The following is a 16,820-nucleotide window of genomic DNA, read 5'->3' as shown; positions in this document are numbered from 1 at the left end:
GCGCTACCAGTTAGATCTGGTGGGGCTTACATCTATGCATAGTCTCGGAACCAACTTTGGACTCTTGTTTGGTGCATATGCACAAACAACAGTCAGAGTACTCAGCCTTCTTGGAGACCTTGAATGAAGTCCTGTATGGGGCTCCAATGGGGAACTCCATAGTTCTGCTGGGGGATTTCAACGCACACGTGGGCAATGATGGAAATACATGGAGAGGCGTGATTGGCAGTGACGGCCTCCCTGATGTAAAACAGAGTGGTTGTCTGTTGTTGGACTTGTGTGCTAGTCATGGATTGTCTATAACAAACACCTAGGACAAAGGTAAATGATAGATTTTATAATTGTTTCATCTGATCTGAGGCCGTATGTTTTGGACACTCGTGTGAAGAGAGGGGCGGAGCTGTCAACCGATCACCATCTGGTGGTGAGTTGGGTCAGGGGGTGGGGGAAGACTCTATACAGACCTGGTAAGCCCAAACGGGTAGTGCGGGTAAATTACGGAATGTTTGGAGGATGTCCCTGTCCGACAGACTTTCAACTCGCACTAGCGGAGCTTTTCGTGCATCCCTGTCGAGGCTGGGGGCATTGAACCAGAATGGATAATGTTCAACAATGTGCAACTCCACGGTGGCAAAGCCCCAGGGATTGATGAGATCCGTCCGGAAATGCTAAAAGCTCTGGGTGTGGAGGGGCAGTCTTGGTTTACACGCCTCTTCAACATTTTGTGGAGGTCTGGGACGATGCCTAGGGAGTGTCAGACTGGGGGGGGTGGTTCCCATCTTCAAAAAGGGAGACCAGAGGGTGTGTGCCAATTACAGAAATATCACACCTCAGCCTCCCTGGTAAAGTCTCCTCCAAGGTGCTGGAAAGGAGGATTCGGCCAATAGTCAAACCTCTGGTTGAAGAGGAACAATGCGGATTCTGTCTTGGTCGTGAAACAATGGATCAGATCCTCACTCTTGCAAGGATCCTGGTCTAAATGTGTTTTGTGGATCTGGAGAAGGCCTGTGACCGGGTCCCCCCGGGAGATACTGTGGGAGGTGCTGCAGGATTATTGGGTGAAGGGGTCCCTTCTCAGGGCCATTCAATCTCTGGATGAACAAAGCGAGAGCTGTGTCCGGGTTCTCGGCAGTAAGTCGGAATCGTTTCATGTGAGGGTTTGTCTCCGCCAGGGCTTTGCTTTGTCACCAATCCTGTTTTTTAGTATTTATGGACAGGATATCGATGCGTTGTCAGGGTGGTGAGGGGTTGCAGTTCGGTGGGCTCGGGACATCGCTGACAAGGGCGGCCAAAACGAGTTTCCTCAGGAGGGTGGCTGGCGTGTCCCTTAGGGATCGGGTGAGAAGCTCCGTGGAGAGCTCAGAGGAGAGCCGCTTCTCCTTTGGTTTGAAAGGAGCCAGTTGAGGTGGTTTGGGCATCTGGTAAAGATGCCTCCTGGGCGCCTCCCTAGGGAGGTGTTCCAGGCAGCTGGGACGAGGCCTTGGGGAAGACCCAGGACTAAAGTGAGGGATTATATCTTCAACTTGGCCTGGAAACGCCTCTTGATCCCACAGTCAGAGTTGGAAAACGTGGCTTGGGAAAGGGCAGTTTTGGGTCCCCTGGTGGAGCTGCTTCCCCCGCGACCCGATACCGGATAAGTGGACGAAGATGGATGGATGGATGATGTTATATTAATCTCAGTCACACGTACATCTCCATATGACTCAAACACATTTCCAACATCTCCAAGGAAGAGCTTTTAAGTGTCTTTTCTCAATTTCTACCTTTTGTTCTGTTAAGTTGGTCTGTTACCTGTGTCTAGGCCGCAAGCGGTCAGGCAGATTTTTACTTGCACGGTCTAGGCGCGGGTTTGGGCTTGTGTGCACTGGAGAGAGAGAGAGATAGAAACAGAAATAATAGGGATGATGAAACAGAAACACAGGAGGAACAAAAGTCTGCCTGAAATAAACTGTATGTATCCAACCATTCAGGAATGTTCTGGGCTACTCATTGCTCCTTTTTTTGATGTCACCTCCCCCCTGCTTTATTCTCCACACACTAATTATTAGACACTGGCACAGAGTATGCCAGTGTTGGCCTTTGGTGTAACTGATTGTTTCATGATCAGTTTCACTAGTTGCTTGTCATCATTCATCAACACTGGTGTGTCAAATATGTTCCCAGAAGAAAGTCATAGCCCAAGATCTTTGAGTCTGATTTGTAGGGTTTCTTCCCATCAGAAGCTCTGTCACCTTCACTGGAACATGATGCCTGATGCCTAAAATGATGAGTCATCCTGTATAGTTTGGTAGGGAAACTGTTCCCGGCATCCCTGTTACAATGCTGCTCCGATCACAAACACAGTGAAAGGCTGATTAGCATTTAAAGTAGACCTACGTTTTACACTGCAGGGAAGAAAGCAAGCAGAACTAGGAAAATGATCAGCTTATATGAACAAATTATGTTAAGCTGTCATCTGATTCAATAGGACCCTCACAGTGAATAGTGACGAGACATCAAAAACAACTGAACAGATGGGGATGTTGCTTTGTCTTTATAGCCATCAGTGCTGAGTTATCCTGCATGGAAAGGCTATCCTGCTGTATATGCAGTGTGTCTAAAGCTGGCCAGTCATCCTCATTCTGCCATGCTTGTTGTTTCCTTTTGTGAGTGACTGTGTGAGAGATGGAGACAGAAAGAGGTAATGATTCGGCAAAGGTCACACGTCATAGCAAAACATTTAGAACATCAACTCTTGATCTTGTCTATTCTGCCATCCTGCATCATTGATTTTTTTTTTTTCTCCTACTGGGAGTATTGTGCATCATATGTTGTTTGTTGCAGCTTTCTCAAAATAAAAGAAATTATTGGCTTTTTCAATCAGCGTTCACTGTCTGGTTTGTGTGCACACACAAACAATGTGAGAAGTGTTTTGTTGCAACTGACACTGACATGAAGGAATGCTACAGTTTCAGAAGTGGGTAGACTTACATAAGACTGCAGGTTGCCACTCCTGTCATTTCTTTTTCATTTTCTCCACTGCTCCTTTCCTTTTCATCTACCTACACAGTGTGCTTTTTGCAAAAATACACACAGGGCATTTCTGGAATGCTAATCCCACCTAGCCCCTTTTAGTGGGAGATTACCCTCACTTCCCATCATTACTGTACCTCTGAAAGAACATCTCTCCCTGCGTGGCACCTCTGCCTTCAATAGCCGCCTTTGTGCCTTTTCTTAAGAAACACTATTGGTGTGGCCTCATTCACTTCCTGATTAGCTAAGGGAATGTGGTATCTGGAGGAAATTAAGTCTGTATTCATCACAGGGCCCTTTTATTTAAAAGTATATGTCAGTTAAAAAAAACAAACAATGTTTACTGATTCACATTCCCTACCGTACATGTGTGTGACATGAATCAAATGTATAACTTTTTTCTGTCCAACAGGCTTTCATTTTATTTACGACATTGATTGCAATCTAAACTAGTAACTATGATGGTTGCAAGAATGTAATGTGTTGATATTTATAAAGGTACTGCATGGGGTGTTACATAGCATTAGAGCTGGCACTGTAGGTGCCCAGGCACATGTAGAACCCAGTGTGTAGGAGGTGTGTGTGGGATAGAGATCAGCTCTGACTAATGCTGTGCAGTCCATCTATATTCACAGTGAAGGATGTGAAAACCATCAATGGCCACTCCACCAGCATTAGCAGAATCATAAATTAAAATAAAATTAACTTTTCAGGGGATATTTATAAAGACAGAGTGTCTATTACTGTGCCTTCCATACAAAGAATAAACCATTCTGCATGAACCATTACATTAACAATTGCTAGGTTAACATTGCAAAAGACAATACAATAATAGAAATAGAAGATAAGTACACTACAGTACAAATTGTTGTTGCTTATGTTTCACCATGCTGCAACTTTATTAGATTTCAGATCCTTACTGAATATATATGTATTGTGTGTTTGCATATGAACTGCTTTTTTGTTCATAGGATATTTTGTGAAATGCAGATTGTTTATTTGAGTATTGAGGTGCCAGTGTTGCATTTGTTGTTTCAGATGGTTTATGGAGCAGCGAGGAGCCCAAAGAGCTGAAACTGGGAGTCCTCCCAGTCAAGGCTATGCTGGCTGTGGAGGAACACCTCTGGGCTTCATCAGGTGGACAGGTCTTCATCATCAGCACCCATACACACTGTGTCGAGGTACGTAACTTAGCTCTGAAACTGTTTTGGCTAGTATTACATACCGTGTCTACAACATATGTGTTGTGTTAATACAACCCCCCCCCCCCCCCAAAGTTAAGAACCAAGGTACATTTTGAGTGTGGATATATTTGTTGTTAGGGAGATTTCCCAAGAAGCAACCAGTGTAAACTCAGTCACTAAAAGTGCAAAGAACCTCATTTCCCTCCCTGCGATTCCTTCTTTCCATATCCTGAAATATGGATGCTATATTCTGTGTGTGTTTTTTGGCCTGGTTTTGGGAATGAAAGCAACTGCCATGGGTCCAAGAATAGTAACCTTCCTGTGACATGCACTAACTAATAATCTGTTTAGCCTCATTAAGCTCATTATGTTGAACCACCTGCCTGTCTCGCTCTCTTTTCCTCACTGAGGACTTACTGTTAGTCCAGAGTGGTGACTGTAAGTGAACTAGGAGAGACAGACACATAGAGGAACAAATGGTAGGATGGATACAACCAAAGGCGTGGATGAATTATTTAGTACATACTCAATTAGATAAAAGGTAGATACAATATGATGAACATGATTAAATGTGTGTGAAACAAAATGCAGGACATTTACATGTCATGCTCCTTCGTGAGGAAGACCGGGCTGGGTCGAAACGTTGCAACACAATAAAACGTATGGGAAAATTAGCAGAGTGAGGCATCTCATTCTTTTCAGTTGTATCTATGAACCTTCAACCCATTTTATCAGAACCGTGTACTGACATGCTTGTGAATGGACTCTCCTTAGCTAAATATAACTACACCTACATGTAAAGCAACGTGTGGAGAGATTATGGAACCAGTGGTGATGGAAAAAGCCTATTGTATTGTTCTCCATGCACAGAGCATTCAAAATTGCACATATGTGAAATCTATTCAAGAGTAAAACCAAGAGTTAAAGAAAAATGATTTATAAAGTTGATCTAAAATACCAGTAAATACTTGCTTCTGTGTGCTTCTTGTTTTGACTACACCTGACACTCTCGTTATGTTCTGAAATGTTGAAATCACCCCTGAACAAACATCTTTGGTGCATTTGTCCATGAAAACAAACATTGTTTCATATCCTTTGTTCCCTATTGTGGGAATGTGACGCTGTTGATTCCATTTCTATGCTAAAGCATAATCACGGGTGCCAGACATTACAACGACAGACAATGCATGGGCTACTGTAGTCTAAACAGATTTTGAAAAGCAATCAACCCACAGAAAGTCTTTCATAAAGAAATTCAATAGTTTTTCTTTAGTTTGTAGACACACGCAGCCAACACAAGACAGTCCAAATTCACCCTGTAGCCACCGTCATGTTAGGCTTGGGTTTTAAATGTCAATAACAACAGTGTACAGCACTGTTTGTGCAACAGCCTGTTGCATTCTTTTTTTAACGTCTGTGTTCTCTCGTAGGCAGATGGTCACACTGACTAACGGCGCCTTAGTATCTTTCTCATCTAACTTACAAACATGGGCACACGTCTAATCTTGCACCTTTAGACTACTGCTAACCTCAGTTTGCCGACTATATAGCTAATCAGCTGCTAATCAGCTACAGAATATCATACAGCATGCAAGTACCACTTTGGTCCGTTTAGGTGCAGGTACGGTTCTAACTCTTCTTTCAGTTTTTCTGGTAGGGGATCATCAAAGGTCTCATGTCTACTCGTACTTGCAAACTTATTTTACCACTAAAAGGTCCTTAGAAGTCTTAGATTTCACTTGGTGAGATTTTGAATACACTCGCTCTTTAAGAGCTCCTATTATTATGTTCATTTTCAGGTTCATAATTGTATTTAGAGGTCGTACCAGAATAGGTTTACATGGTTTAATTTTCAAAAAACACTATATATTTGTCCTACTGCACATTGCTACAGCTTCTCTTTGCACCGTGTGTGTTGAACGCTCTGTTTTAGCTACCGAGTGAGGTATCTCACTTCTATTCCGTCTTTGTTGGGAGTTGCACATGCGCAGTACCATAGCTCATAGCTCTTAAATTGCTTCCCTTCCTCTTCATGGGATGAGAGAGGAAACAAGCAAATGTGTTTTTAGCGGGATGAAACGTCCTTTCCTCTCAAGTATCGCATGAATTTGTCATCTGAGTTAGCAACTCTTTTAGAGAAGGAGCACGGTTTCCGGGAAGGCTGCTCTTGTGTATCCTCGCCTATGGCTCCTCGATGACCTCTTTGCGATGCTCGTTCCTCGGGGCAGAAACAAGAGCTTTGAGACGGGCTTCACAGAGAAAGGACAGAACAACTTCTGGTTCGCCGAGGACTGAGGAGCTATCAAATAAGGGCCACAAGATGCAGCCCTAGTGTCTTCAGGCATCCGCTCTAACTAGCTTGGTTTGGCGTGCCACACTAGAAACTAGGCATTAAATGTTAACGTTTGTTACACAGTGACGCAAAGTGGTGCGTGTTTGTCACAGAAGTAAAGGCTGGACTACAATATAGAGCTGTTGGGAACAGTTTGTGAACAGGGTTTAATGTGGGAGATGGGGAGTCCCTTGGGATGGACTTTGGGTTTTTTGACTTTGTAAACCTATAACATGCACATAAAAGATACATAACACAATAAAAGCATAATAATAATAATGAGCTCTTTAATAAAGGTTCATGTTACTTTAGTACCCTCCCTCTGGCTGAATTAATTATAAATGTGCAAAAGTTCATGCCTAAGTCCTGTCACCCTGCTCTCTCTCCCCCATCCAGAGGCAGCTGGAGGCCCACCAGGAAGAGGGCATGGTGGTGTCCCACATGGTGGTGGCTGGGGTGGGCATCTGGATCGCCTTCAGCTCTGGTTCTACTCTGCGCCTTTTCCACACCGAGACCCTGGAGCACCTGCAGGACATTAACATTGCCACACCTGTCCACAATACACTGCCTGGTGAGACATACGTTACGTCCATTTCTGGACTGATAAAATATCAATCCAGTTTAGTTTCCAGTGCCTATTAAAAAGAAGACCTATTGTGGGATTTTTTTTAAGTTTCTAAATTTCAGCATAACTGCAAATAACATTAAGCCTTTTCAGGTACCTATTCATCACACAAAGAGCATGAGTATGAATTAATTTGAGTAAAGGTTACCTGTTCAGGGTCAACTTGTATAGTTATAGTTCAGATATTCTGCATCAAAGACAGAATTTAGTCAGTCTACATTACTAAATTGCTGTGTTTTATTGTTTCTTATTTTTCTGCATCCCATCCCCAACATTTTATTCTTGTTGGACAAATACAATGCGGTTGAGATCTTCTCATTCCATCCCCAAAGTAACCAGTAGGATTATTTAACATACTGATTTTGTTTTTTCAAACAAAAATCAATCCTTTTGAATTGTTCATGTATGATTCTACATATTAACCATAGACTGTTAATATTAATAGACAGAGCATGTGTGATGTCACCCATTAGTTTGTGAAACTCTGCTAGTCGTCGTGTTTGCTGTTACGGGTGCAGTCATCCTGGTTGCGGATGTGACAATTTTAGACAAGAGGGAGGCGTGAAGGACACACGTTTCGTTACACACTTTCACTGGTTATCACATCATAGCCACGCCCTAAAACACCCCCCGCTTTATCACCGATTTTAAATTCAACAAGACCATAATTCAAAAAATAAATTCTGTATTGTAGAATACTTAAAACTAGTAAATGAGGATGTGTGTTTACGGAGGTAATAAATCAAGTGGGAAGTGGGTCACTTTCTCAAAGACTTCTACAGAAACCGACCTCCTTTTGCAACTGCACGTGTCGCCCCCTGCTGGAATTCAGAAGGAATGCAGGTTTAAGGCACTTCCGCATTTGCAGCACTTCGCCAAACCGGATGCTTTGTCCATTAATATTAACAGTCCATGATATTAACTAACAACAAAACATACTGTACTGTAGTATTCAAAGCCTTGTGGATAAGATTCAGTCATAGTGATTCTGTGGTCTTTAGCACATCAACAACCACCTCTCAGTTCTCTTCGCCGGCCCTTGGGCGTCAGTCAGTAATGTGATCTGTATGCCTGACTGAGACTGTAACCTTTTCGAGAGTGTCAAACTGTCTGACAAAGAAGAGAAAAGAATAAATGTTCTTTCTTGTGATATCTGATATTGTGATCATCTAGTCAAATACACTTATTTAGACACAGCTCAGCATTTGTGGACTGTGATGCAAGTCCCACGACTTCATGTTTTCAAAGTGTTGTCTTACTTAGTGCCTGTCAGTATTTAGCTGACATCAGCGTAGATGCTCATCCAGACAGCTCTTGTTATGGTTTGTCATGCTTTTGTCTTGCTTTAGTCTAAACAGTGAATAAGGAACCTCTCATTGTCTCTATTCATAGGGTTGCATAAAGAAACCTTTTGACCTCATCAAGTCATTATTTAAGGAAACTTGGCATGTTATGGAAGGCGCTGTCTAAAAGGCAAATCCAACCCAAATTTAAATTGAAAACAAATAATGGTACATCCTTTAGATCCAATGGATGATGATGAATTACGACATCACTTCAAAATATATTTGCAACTCAGCTTCTAGTTGAGCGAGTGGACTTCAATATAAAAAGAGCTATCACATTAATAGTACCAAAGATCAAGAGCTTGTTTCGGAACTCGCTATAATGTTAGTAATCCCTTGTTGTAAAAAGTGAGATTTCCATGTCTTTTTTTACTATAAAGCAGGTTGAGATGCTATATAAATACTGTGAAAAGTTTAAAAACACTCAGGCCACAGAGAAATGTGAACATCCTGTATTCAGAGGGTGAATATGGGTATATTCAGACAGACCGTATGAAAAATGAGCATAATATTTGCGCTTTATAAATCATCACAAAGTAGGAATTGACAATTATCATGAAACATTAACAAGAATGTAGGAGTATAACATACTTAATATAGGATTACTAGTGAGCAGTAATTTAGATGAAAAAAGTGGTTTGTCCCTAGTCTGGCTATCACCAGACCAAGCTAAATAGATTTGAGATTGAGCATTGGTCTGGGGAGTCTGCTCTGTATTTTGTCTGCACAAGAGGGGTGACCAACGGATAGTTCAAATGACACAATTGGATAGTCTTTCAACCAATCAGATCAGCGATCCAGGTGACAGCGGCATCAACGCGTTGCTTCGCTTTGGTGGCGTTCGATAAATGCTATGTTTAATGAAAACAAGAAGCTGCTTGTTAGCTTCTCTATCGTAATTGTGTTAAACCCACCAATAGCTAGTCTGGTAGATAAGCCGGTTTGCAATTGGTTCCCGCAAAATGAAAGCAGGAGAATTAAACATGCAGGTTTCCAAACCGAGCTGCAGGGCAAAATCAAATCGCCGGCAGAGTGGGCAGGGTTTACTCAGTCTAGTAGGTCCCTGCTTTGAAAAGAAATTTACTCTTCTTACCATTCCACTATAATGGCTCACCTTTGATCTCTGAGTGAGTAAGGCACTGCAGATGTTAACCCATCATTACCAGGTTGCAGTATCAGCAGAGCAGCGTCAGAGGCGAGAAAAATGAGCCATATTTTACAGACGATTGGATACCAGATGAGTTTAATATGTAACATATAGTGTGTCCAAAACCATGGAGTGTACTGCGTCGTACCATAACATTGTTTAGAACTGTTTAATGGGCTCTTTAGCACAGGCATGAGTTTTGTTACTATGGCAATTGTCGTCATCACAGTAGATGGTATTGTATTTAGTGTGCTGCAGTTGGTTGTGGAACAGTTTCCTGCCATGTGTGTTTAAGCCAAACATTGTCGCCGTCAAACCAAATGACTGTTACTGTGACAATTGTCCCAGTCTGAAGTCATCAGAGTGTCCTACTGCTGCTTCGGATCTTGTAATCTGCTGTGTTACATCAGCTTGACCCCAAAAACACAGTCCAAAAGGATGATTGTTTTTTTGCTTCTGTTGGTATGTAGTCAGGATTTGTGCAGTCAAGTCGCTGCTGCATTCAATCTCTCTTTTCTCCATGCTGAGTAATAACGACAGCTGTGGTTTAGTCTGCCCTTAGTTTCCCGAAGCATTCTTTGTAATGTTTAAGTTCTATACACTCATTGCCTTGCTCTTGAAACTGGATTGCACATAGTTTTGATTCTTAAATGAGGTTTTGATTTGAGTTTTGGTTTTTGATGACAGCTGTGGTTTCTCCTGTATGTGTATTGTGGTCTGCAGCTAAAGACTAGCCTGCAGTTGTTCTGTACGATCTTATCATCTGCATCATTAGCTGTGCTGTCATTAGGCCAGCATGGCCTCGACTGTGTGCACATTTAGTCTTTAGAGGGACCTTTCTATTATTGCCATAAGGTAGCAATAACATTCAGAAAGGCCTCAGAAGTATTTAGCAAAATGACAAAAAAGGAATGTGTGGAGTTTGTGTAACATCTTGTAAAGCAGGTTAGCTCTTTTCATCAAGCACTTCTTCCACTTCAAGCAGCCTTTATTAATCTGCAGAATGCCAGCTCTCATGTAATTAACTTTTGGGAGACGGTTTTAAATACCATGTAGCTGTTGGAGAAACTATAAAGACAGAATCCAGTACTGTGAAGATTTGAATACAAACTGCAACAAAGGACCATCCACTCACAGCTTTTCGTATCCATGGCTACAAGTTGTTCAATGTGGCACAATAGTTAACAGCATTGCGGCACCATCATGCCTCCGTCTGCAGAGGAAACTGATTTATGAATAGTACTGGCAACAATAGAAAACCTAAATTTACAAACAAAACAAAGTCTCCTTAATCCCTAATTTCATGTAAAAATGTAATAGATGACCAACTTGGAGTATCCACACTGACTTGATAGTGTGGGAGATTTTCACTCTGATGCCCAGTGTTTACAAGTTACACAGAGTTACAAGTGGAAGGCCTCTTTGTCAGACAGATGTGAATGATAAAAGCAGCCTGCTTCGGGACCTCACTGCCCGTATTAGTTAATGTAACCATGCAACCGCAGAGGAAGCTGGTTCTGGGACAGACCACCACACATGAAATCTTTCATCCTCTGGGCCTTACCATTAAGAGCTCACTTCCTCTGATAACATTATTGGGTCCCTGGACTGTCAGACAGCATGGAAGTCAAAAGTTGTTTATACACTTAAAATCGCCAATGAGGTTATGTGGTTGTGATTTGGCCTTTGCATGAAGACAACCTGTTTGCTGTCTTTTTTGTGGTCTGTTGTGATCGTGATTTTCCAGAATGCTCCACAGTGGCGTTTATCACCACTGGCTGCTGCCATGGAACAGAATGAGACCAAAAAATGTGCCGTTTCTGCACATATTCTGATGTAATTGGAACTGCCAACCAAACTGTTTGGACAGGAGGGACTGCCTGCAATCGATACGTTGGAGTCAGGGTGATTGGTCTTTTATCTGCAATTCTTTGCTCCATTAATGTATATTTACTGAGACACAAGCTAAAAAAAATAGCTTATCAGAAAATGACAAAAAGTAACATCGTTCCGATATTTAATCTGATTTCCGCATCCCCATTCTACAGGAACTTTGCATTATCAAGCAGGGATACTACATTACAGATGCAATATTTGCTTGTCCACTGAACACACAGTCAGGCTCAAAATTGGAGACATGGGGCGTTGTCTTCTATAAATGCTGCAGTGTTGAATGCAGGAGCTCGTCTAGGTGGGGTTATCCTTCTCATGTTCCTGCATGTTGGAGCAATTCTGCTAACTCCCTTCACTGCAGACAGGAGTTTCTCACCCTGCACAAGCGCTAAACTGAAAGAAAGTTAATATGCTGTAATAGCAGTCATTTTCACTGGAACTTAGAGCTAGTGTTTATTAAAGATTCTTCTGCAACTCGTGTTTTAGACTAATTTAGTGGTATTAGTAGTTGATTAGGTGATTACTTTGGCACTGTGACGTAAAAGCATACTACTTTTTCTCTACATTCCCAAGTCTTAATCTGAATATATACATATTTAATTTTCTTTGAATTAGACATTTAAATCTCTCTGGGACCAAGTGAGCTCCACTGTATCTATTTTCCAAAGTAGGACAAGAAATCCACATCAGGAAAAGCTGTAATATAGTCATAAAATGCTCATACTAAAAAAAAGTGAGGCAAATCATTGTGTAAGTAACTTTTAAATTTAATGAAAGCAAGAATATCTTAAAAAAAAGCTCTTCATAAGCACTTCAAATAGCAGTAGTCCATCATCAAAGGAGACCGTACCGTGATGATGTCTCAAAGGGTGGTGGCTGGCCGATGTGCTGAGGGTCTAGTCTGCCTTTGTCTGCTGTTCTGTGACCTAAATAGGCAGCCATGCATGGCTTAATGGGAGACAAACATCAGGGGGGTCAATAAATAACACCTCCAGCACTCCTTTGTTTGTACGCCACCATTGTTGCACATATCTCAACACTGATAAGACACTTATTTCTGAGTGATCCCTCAAAGATACGGAATAAGGAATGAGTAGAAAGGATAGGACTGAACGGCTGTATCTGCATTGTGAAGACGCTCCAGTTTAAACTTGTCTTAATTTGATCTTCTCCTTGGAAACATTTCAGATTGACATGAAAATGAAGGTACTATTCCTAATGATCAGTGAGGTGTACAGTGTATGATATGTTCAAGAGTTTTCTGACACTTCTATTGTGTGAAATTAACTTTCTGGCTCACCTACTATGAGCTAGTGGTATTTACCTTCTTCTTTTTCTTTTAAATGGCTAGACTGTTTGTCCAGCTACAACTTCACTCCATCTGTCAACAACTATTAGATTTCTATGAATTGCATACAGACATTCATTGTTCCCAGAGGATGAAGCATTCTGATTTTAGTGATTCTCTGACCTTTCCTCTAACCCCACCATGGGGTTGACACTTTAGTTTTTTTCTGATGTCTTGACAACTAATGAATGGATTCCTGTGACATTTTGTGCATGCATTGATTTCCATCTCAGAATGAATTATAATCATTTTGATGATCCTCTTACTTTGCTCGTTTGAAAGCCATGATGTCGCTCTCTTTCTCATGGGTGGGCCAAATTGTCTGGGCGGGAAAAACAAAGTAAGGGGAGGTAACCTTGCCCCTTATGACCTCATAAGGAGCAAGATTCCAGATCAGCCAATCTGAGCTTTCATTTTCTCAAAGGCAGAGCAGGATACCCAGGGCTCGGTTTACACCTATCGCCATTTCTAGCCACTGGGGGACCATAGGCAGGCTGGGGGAACGCATATTAATGTTAAAAAACCTCATAAAGTGAAATTTTCATGCCATGGGACCTTTTTTAAATCTGTTTTGTGTGTGGGTTTATGCAGTTACATTAAGAGCATTAAGAGCAGTTACTTACATTTTGCTGATCTGATGTATTTCTAGACTGATCAAATGACAGATATAGTGTATTATTGTAATGTTTGGGATTTGCTCCTCCCTCCTGCTGTTGGTTGTCAGGACTAAGTGCAGATCAAAGTGGTGCTCTGGTGTAGGATCAGGGCCAAAGCCGGGCCGTGTTGACGTTCACTCTGGGTTTATTTTAGTTCACCCTCTGGGTGGGGAACTCCAAATATTATGAAAGGAGGAAGTTGAGCAAGGCCCCCAACTGGCAGTCTGTGTGTTTCTGCTAACTCTGGGCCCTCATTAGAAGCACATGTGGGCAGGACTCAGGACCCAGTCTTCAACTGTACCTGCCTGCCAATCTGGCATGATTCCAGGAAGAATGAAAGTATGGCAGTGTAGCGTGTGTGTGCCCCATGCAAGGGGTCAGCTCTAGTGAAGGAGGTCACGCAGAGAGACTGGCAGTAATTTTTCCTAAACCCCAAGAGGATTACTTTGAGGGAGGAAATTCAAGTCAAGCTGTTGCAGCAGTAATGCCCCATGACAGTCTTGCCTCACACATAGCAGAACCGAAAAGACATTTTTGCATAACCTCAGATTCTTACTACAATTAAAAAAAAAAATGATTAAAAAATTACTTACTAGATACTATTTGTTGCAAAGCTTACTCCTCACAAAGCTCCTGTGTGGGTCTACACGAGTGCCAAGTTCCACATAATAAGTCAAAAAGAATAAAAAGAGAATGCTGTCAGCCTGGCTTTATTGCCATCCTGGCTTAAAAGGTGTTGTTAAACCAACAATTACGGCTTTTACAGTCCAAAGTGTCATCCCGGTGATTTTTTCTGACCAGGAGGGAAAAGAAAAGGTCAGGTCAGATTGTCCTGTTGTATCTGCCACAGAGGCAGAGCTCCTTGCTTAATTACAGCATTACGCTTGACTCGTTCTGTTACAAAACACTTTTGTGCTTGTTTGTTTAACTCGAAGTAAAACATAATGGTGCATCTTTCTGTGTTCAGATGCTTGACAAGAGCTGCTTTTAGCCAGGCTGCTCTTTACGTTGCCCTGGAGACAAATAACCATTGAATATCTTTGCTGCAGAAATGCCCCCACTCACTGAAAAGATACACCTCCCTCCCACGCACCACACTGTATTCAAGTGGCCCATTAACTATGCAATTCTCTTATTTTCTAAGTCTAACAAATCATGCTTAGTGCTGGTAAAATCCCTCAGGGTGGTAAAATATATTTGTCAACATACATTCGTTATCTGTCTTTCTAAAGATTTCAGACTACATAAAATGTATGGGAGATTAAACCAATGTTGGATGGATTGGATTTGGATGGATTTTAAACCAATGTTATGCTTCTGGGTTTTTTTTCCTCCACAGGAAACCAGAGAGTGTCAGTGAGCAGTCTGCTGGTCTGTCATGGTCTGCTGCTGGTAGGGACCAACCTGGGGGTGACTGTGGCCCTCTCTGTCCCCAGACTGCAGGGGATCCCAAAGGTCACAGGTAACACTGACCAATTATTGTGTCCCATATTTAAATTTACTTGCATGTAGGCCTACAATTAAGGATTGTTTTCATCATTAAGTTGACTTTGATAAAGTGATTGATCATTTAGACTATGAACCGTTAATGGGTGCTTTTTAATAAAGGCTTCTCACAGTCTCCTAGAGACCAGGGTGACACTTTCAAATTGCTTGCTTTGTTCAACCAACAGGCTACACCCAAAGTAATTCATACAGTGTCATAATGTAAAACAAAGAACACCAGCAACTCTTCACATTGTATCTTATCTCCACAACACACAACTAGCATATGGTTGGCAAAAAAAAGCGTTGGGGAATATCGCTTTCAGTTATCAGATATGTATACAGGCGATGCAATGCAGTATGTAAAAACGTCCTGGGTGAATGTTAATGTGGCTGTACCTGTTGTCAGGTCGGGGTATGGTGTCCTTACATGCTCACAACGGTCCAGTCAAGTTCCTCAGCGTGGCAGCTGCAGTGTGCAACCGGCCCTCTGGCCCACCATCCTCCGCCCCTCCTAACTCAGTCCAGCCAACAGAGACAGATGATGGGGAGAACAGTCAGCCCCCGTCAGAACCAGCCCTGACTCCCCCTCAGGGACGGGCCGTGTGGTTGGGTGAGGCGGGCTGCACTACCATGGCTCTCCAGGATTCCATGTCCTCCTCGTCCTGCGGCTCCTTAGCCCCATCCCATGGCTCCTTGGAGCACGGACCAGAGGACGGAGCTCTTTATGACATGCTCCACGACCCGGTCCATCATCAGAGGGGCCGCCGGGCCAGCAAGGTGGATGTCAGCTCTTTGCTGGTGGTGTCTGGAGGTTTGGGCCACCGCAGGGTCAACAAAAAGACCAAACAGTCTCGCCATGAGGACACCACCTCAACCATCATGATCTGGCAGATCCCTTTACTCAACATGTGACACTAAAAGTACCTTGGTAGGTGGAAAATATCATTTTTATCTTATTTAATAGCCAGTAGAAAATGCAATTGCTTACTTGTGTAAGGATCTTACCTACTGTATATTCTCTTTTTTCAGGTTAAAGCAGAAGTGCTGCTCAAAACTGTCACAAGGAGATCTGTTGCTACATGGAAAGGAATATTTGGGACCAATCAAAACTGAAACCAAAAGGCATTAAGCGCTCCACAGTATTCCAATGATGTTTCTAATGATGTCTCTTTACTATAAAAAAAAAAAAAGGATGATTATAACCACTCAATCATGATGCTTGACGGAGCGTTACACCACCCTACAGACCAGTCAGAGGAAGTATTGTACTTGTTAAGGATGTACTTGTTTGAATACACTGAAAGGTCTTTATTTTGACCCTCTGATAAAGTTGGTTGTTGTTCTGTAACATGGCTAATACATTACTCTCCAGTGTTTGTGCCATACCAGTTGACTGGATATGGCTTCAGTATTTAAATCAGTGTTGAAAAGAAATGAGACTTTGTCTTTCCTGAAAGGGTTGTAAGGTAATGATGGGGCTTGGAATCTGTCACATAAAGGCTTTATTGAGATTAGGATAAGGTTTCGGACAGATCTTTAGATCATCAGTCAAGGCCTGAGTTGTAAATATAAAGTATGACAACTCAGGATTACAGGTGTATGAGTTTTGGCATCAGCTTTTGGCCCTGCTTGGTGCACCTACCATTCTGTTAACAGATTTAAGAGATAGGAAAGGTGAAATGTTGATGACTGAATTAGTTTGGGAAGGCTTGATTTAAATCCCTGGCTGGCCAGGTTTCTATTCATGAAAGGGAAGAAAGGGTTATCATCACCAGGAGAGAACCCCCCC

General features: G+C 42.2%; 1 protein-coding gene across 2 annotated transcripts in view; it reads left to right on the top strand.

Moving 5' to 3' along the window:
- Positions 1–16,820, top strand: part of arhgef10 (Rho guanine nucleotide exchange factor (GEF) 10) — a 58,488-nt gene that overhangs the window by 41,524 nt on the left and 144 nt on the right. For both annotated transcript variants that reach the window (XM_032500558.1, XM_032500556.1), the window contains 5 exons: positions 4,051–4,193; positions 6,925–7,099; positions 14,883–15,005; positions 15,438–15,959; positions 16,061–16,820. The exon at positions 16,061–16,820 is cut by the window's right edge and continues 144 nt beyond it. In XM_032500558.1, the coding sequence (XP_032356449.1) occupies positions 4,051–4,193; positions 6,925–7,099; positions 14,883–15,005; positions 15,438–15,943 (947 nt within the window). In that variant the 3' untranslated portion in view covers positions 15,944–15,959; positions 16,061–16,820. The remainder of the gene's footprint in view (positions 1–4,050; positions 4,194–6,924; positions 7,100–14,882; positions 15,006–15,437; positions 15,960–16,060) is intronic.

The sequence above is a fragment of the Etheostoma spectabile genome, chromosome 20, assembly GCF_008692095.1.
Source record: "Etheostoma spectabile isolate EspeVRDwgs_2016 chromosome 20, UIUC_Espe_1.0, whole genome shotgun sequence".
NCBI lineage: Eukaryota > Metazoa > Chordata > Actinopteri > Perciformes > Percidae > Etheostoma > Etheostoma spectabile.
Note: the sequence above shows the minus strand (reverse complement) of the source record. Positions and strands in the feature narration are given on the sequence as shown.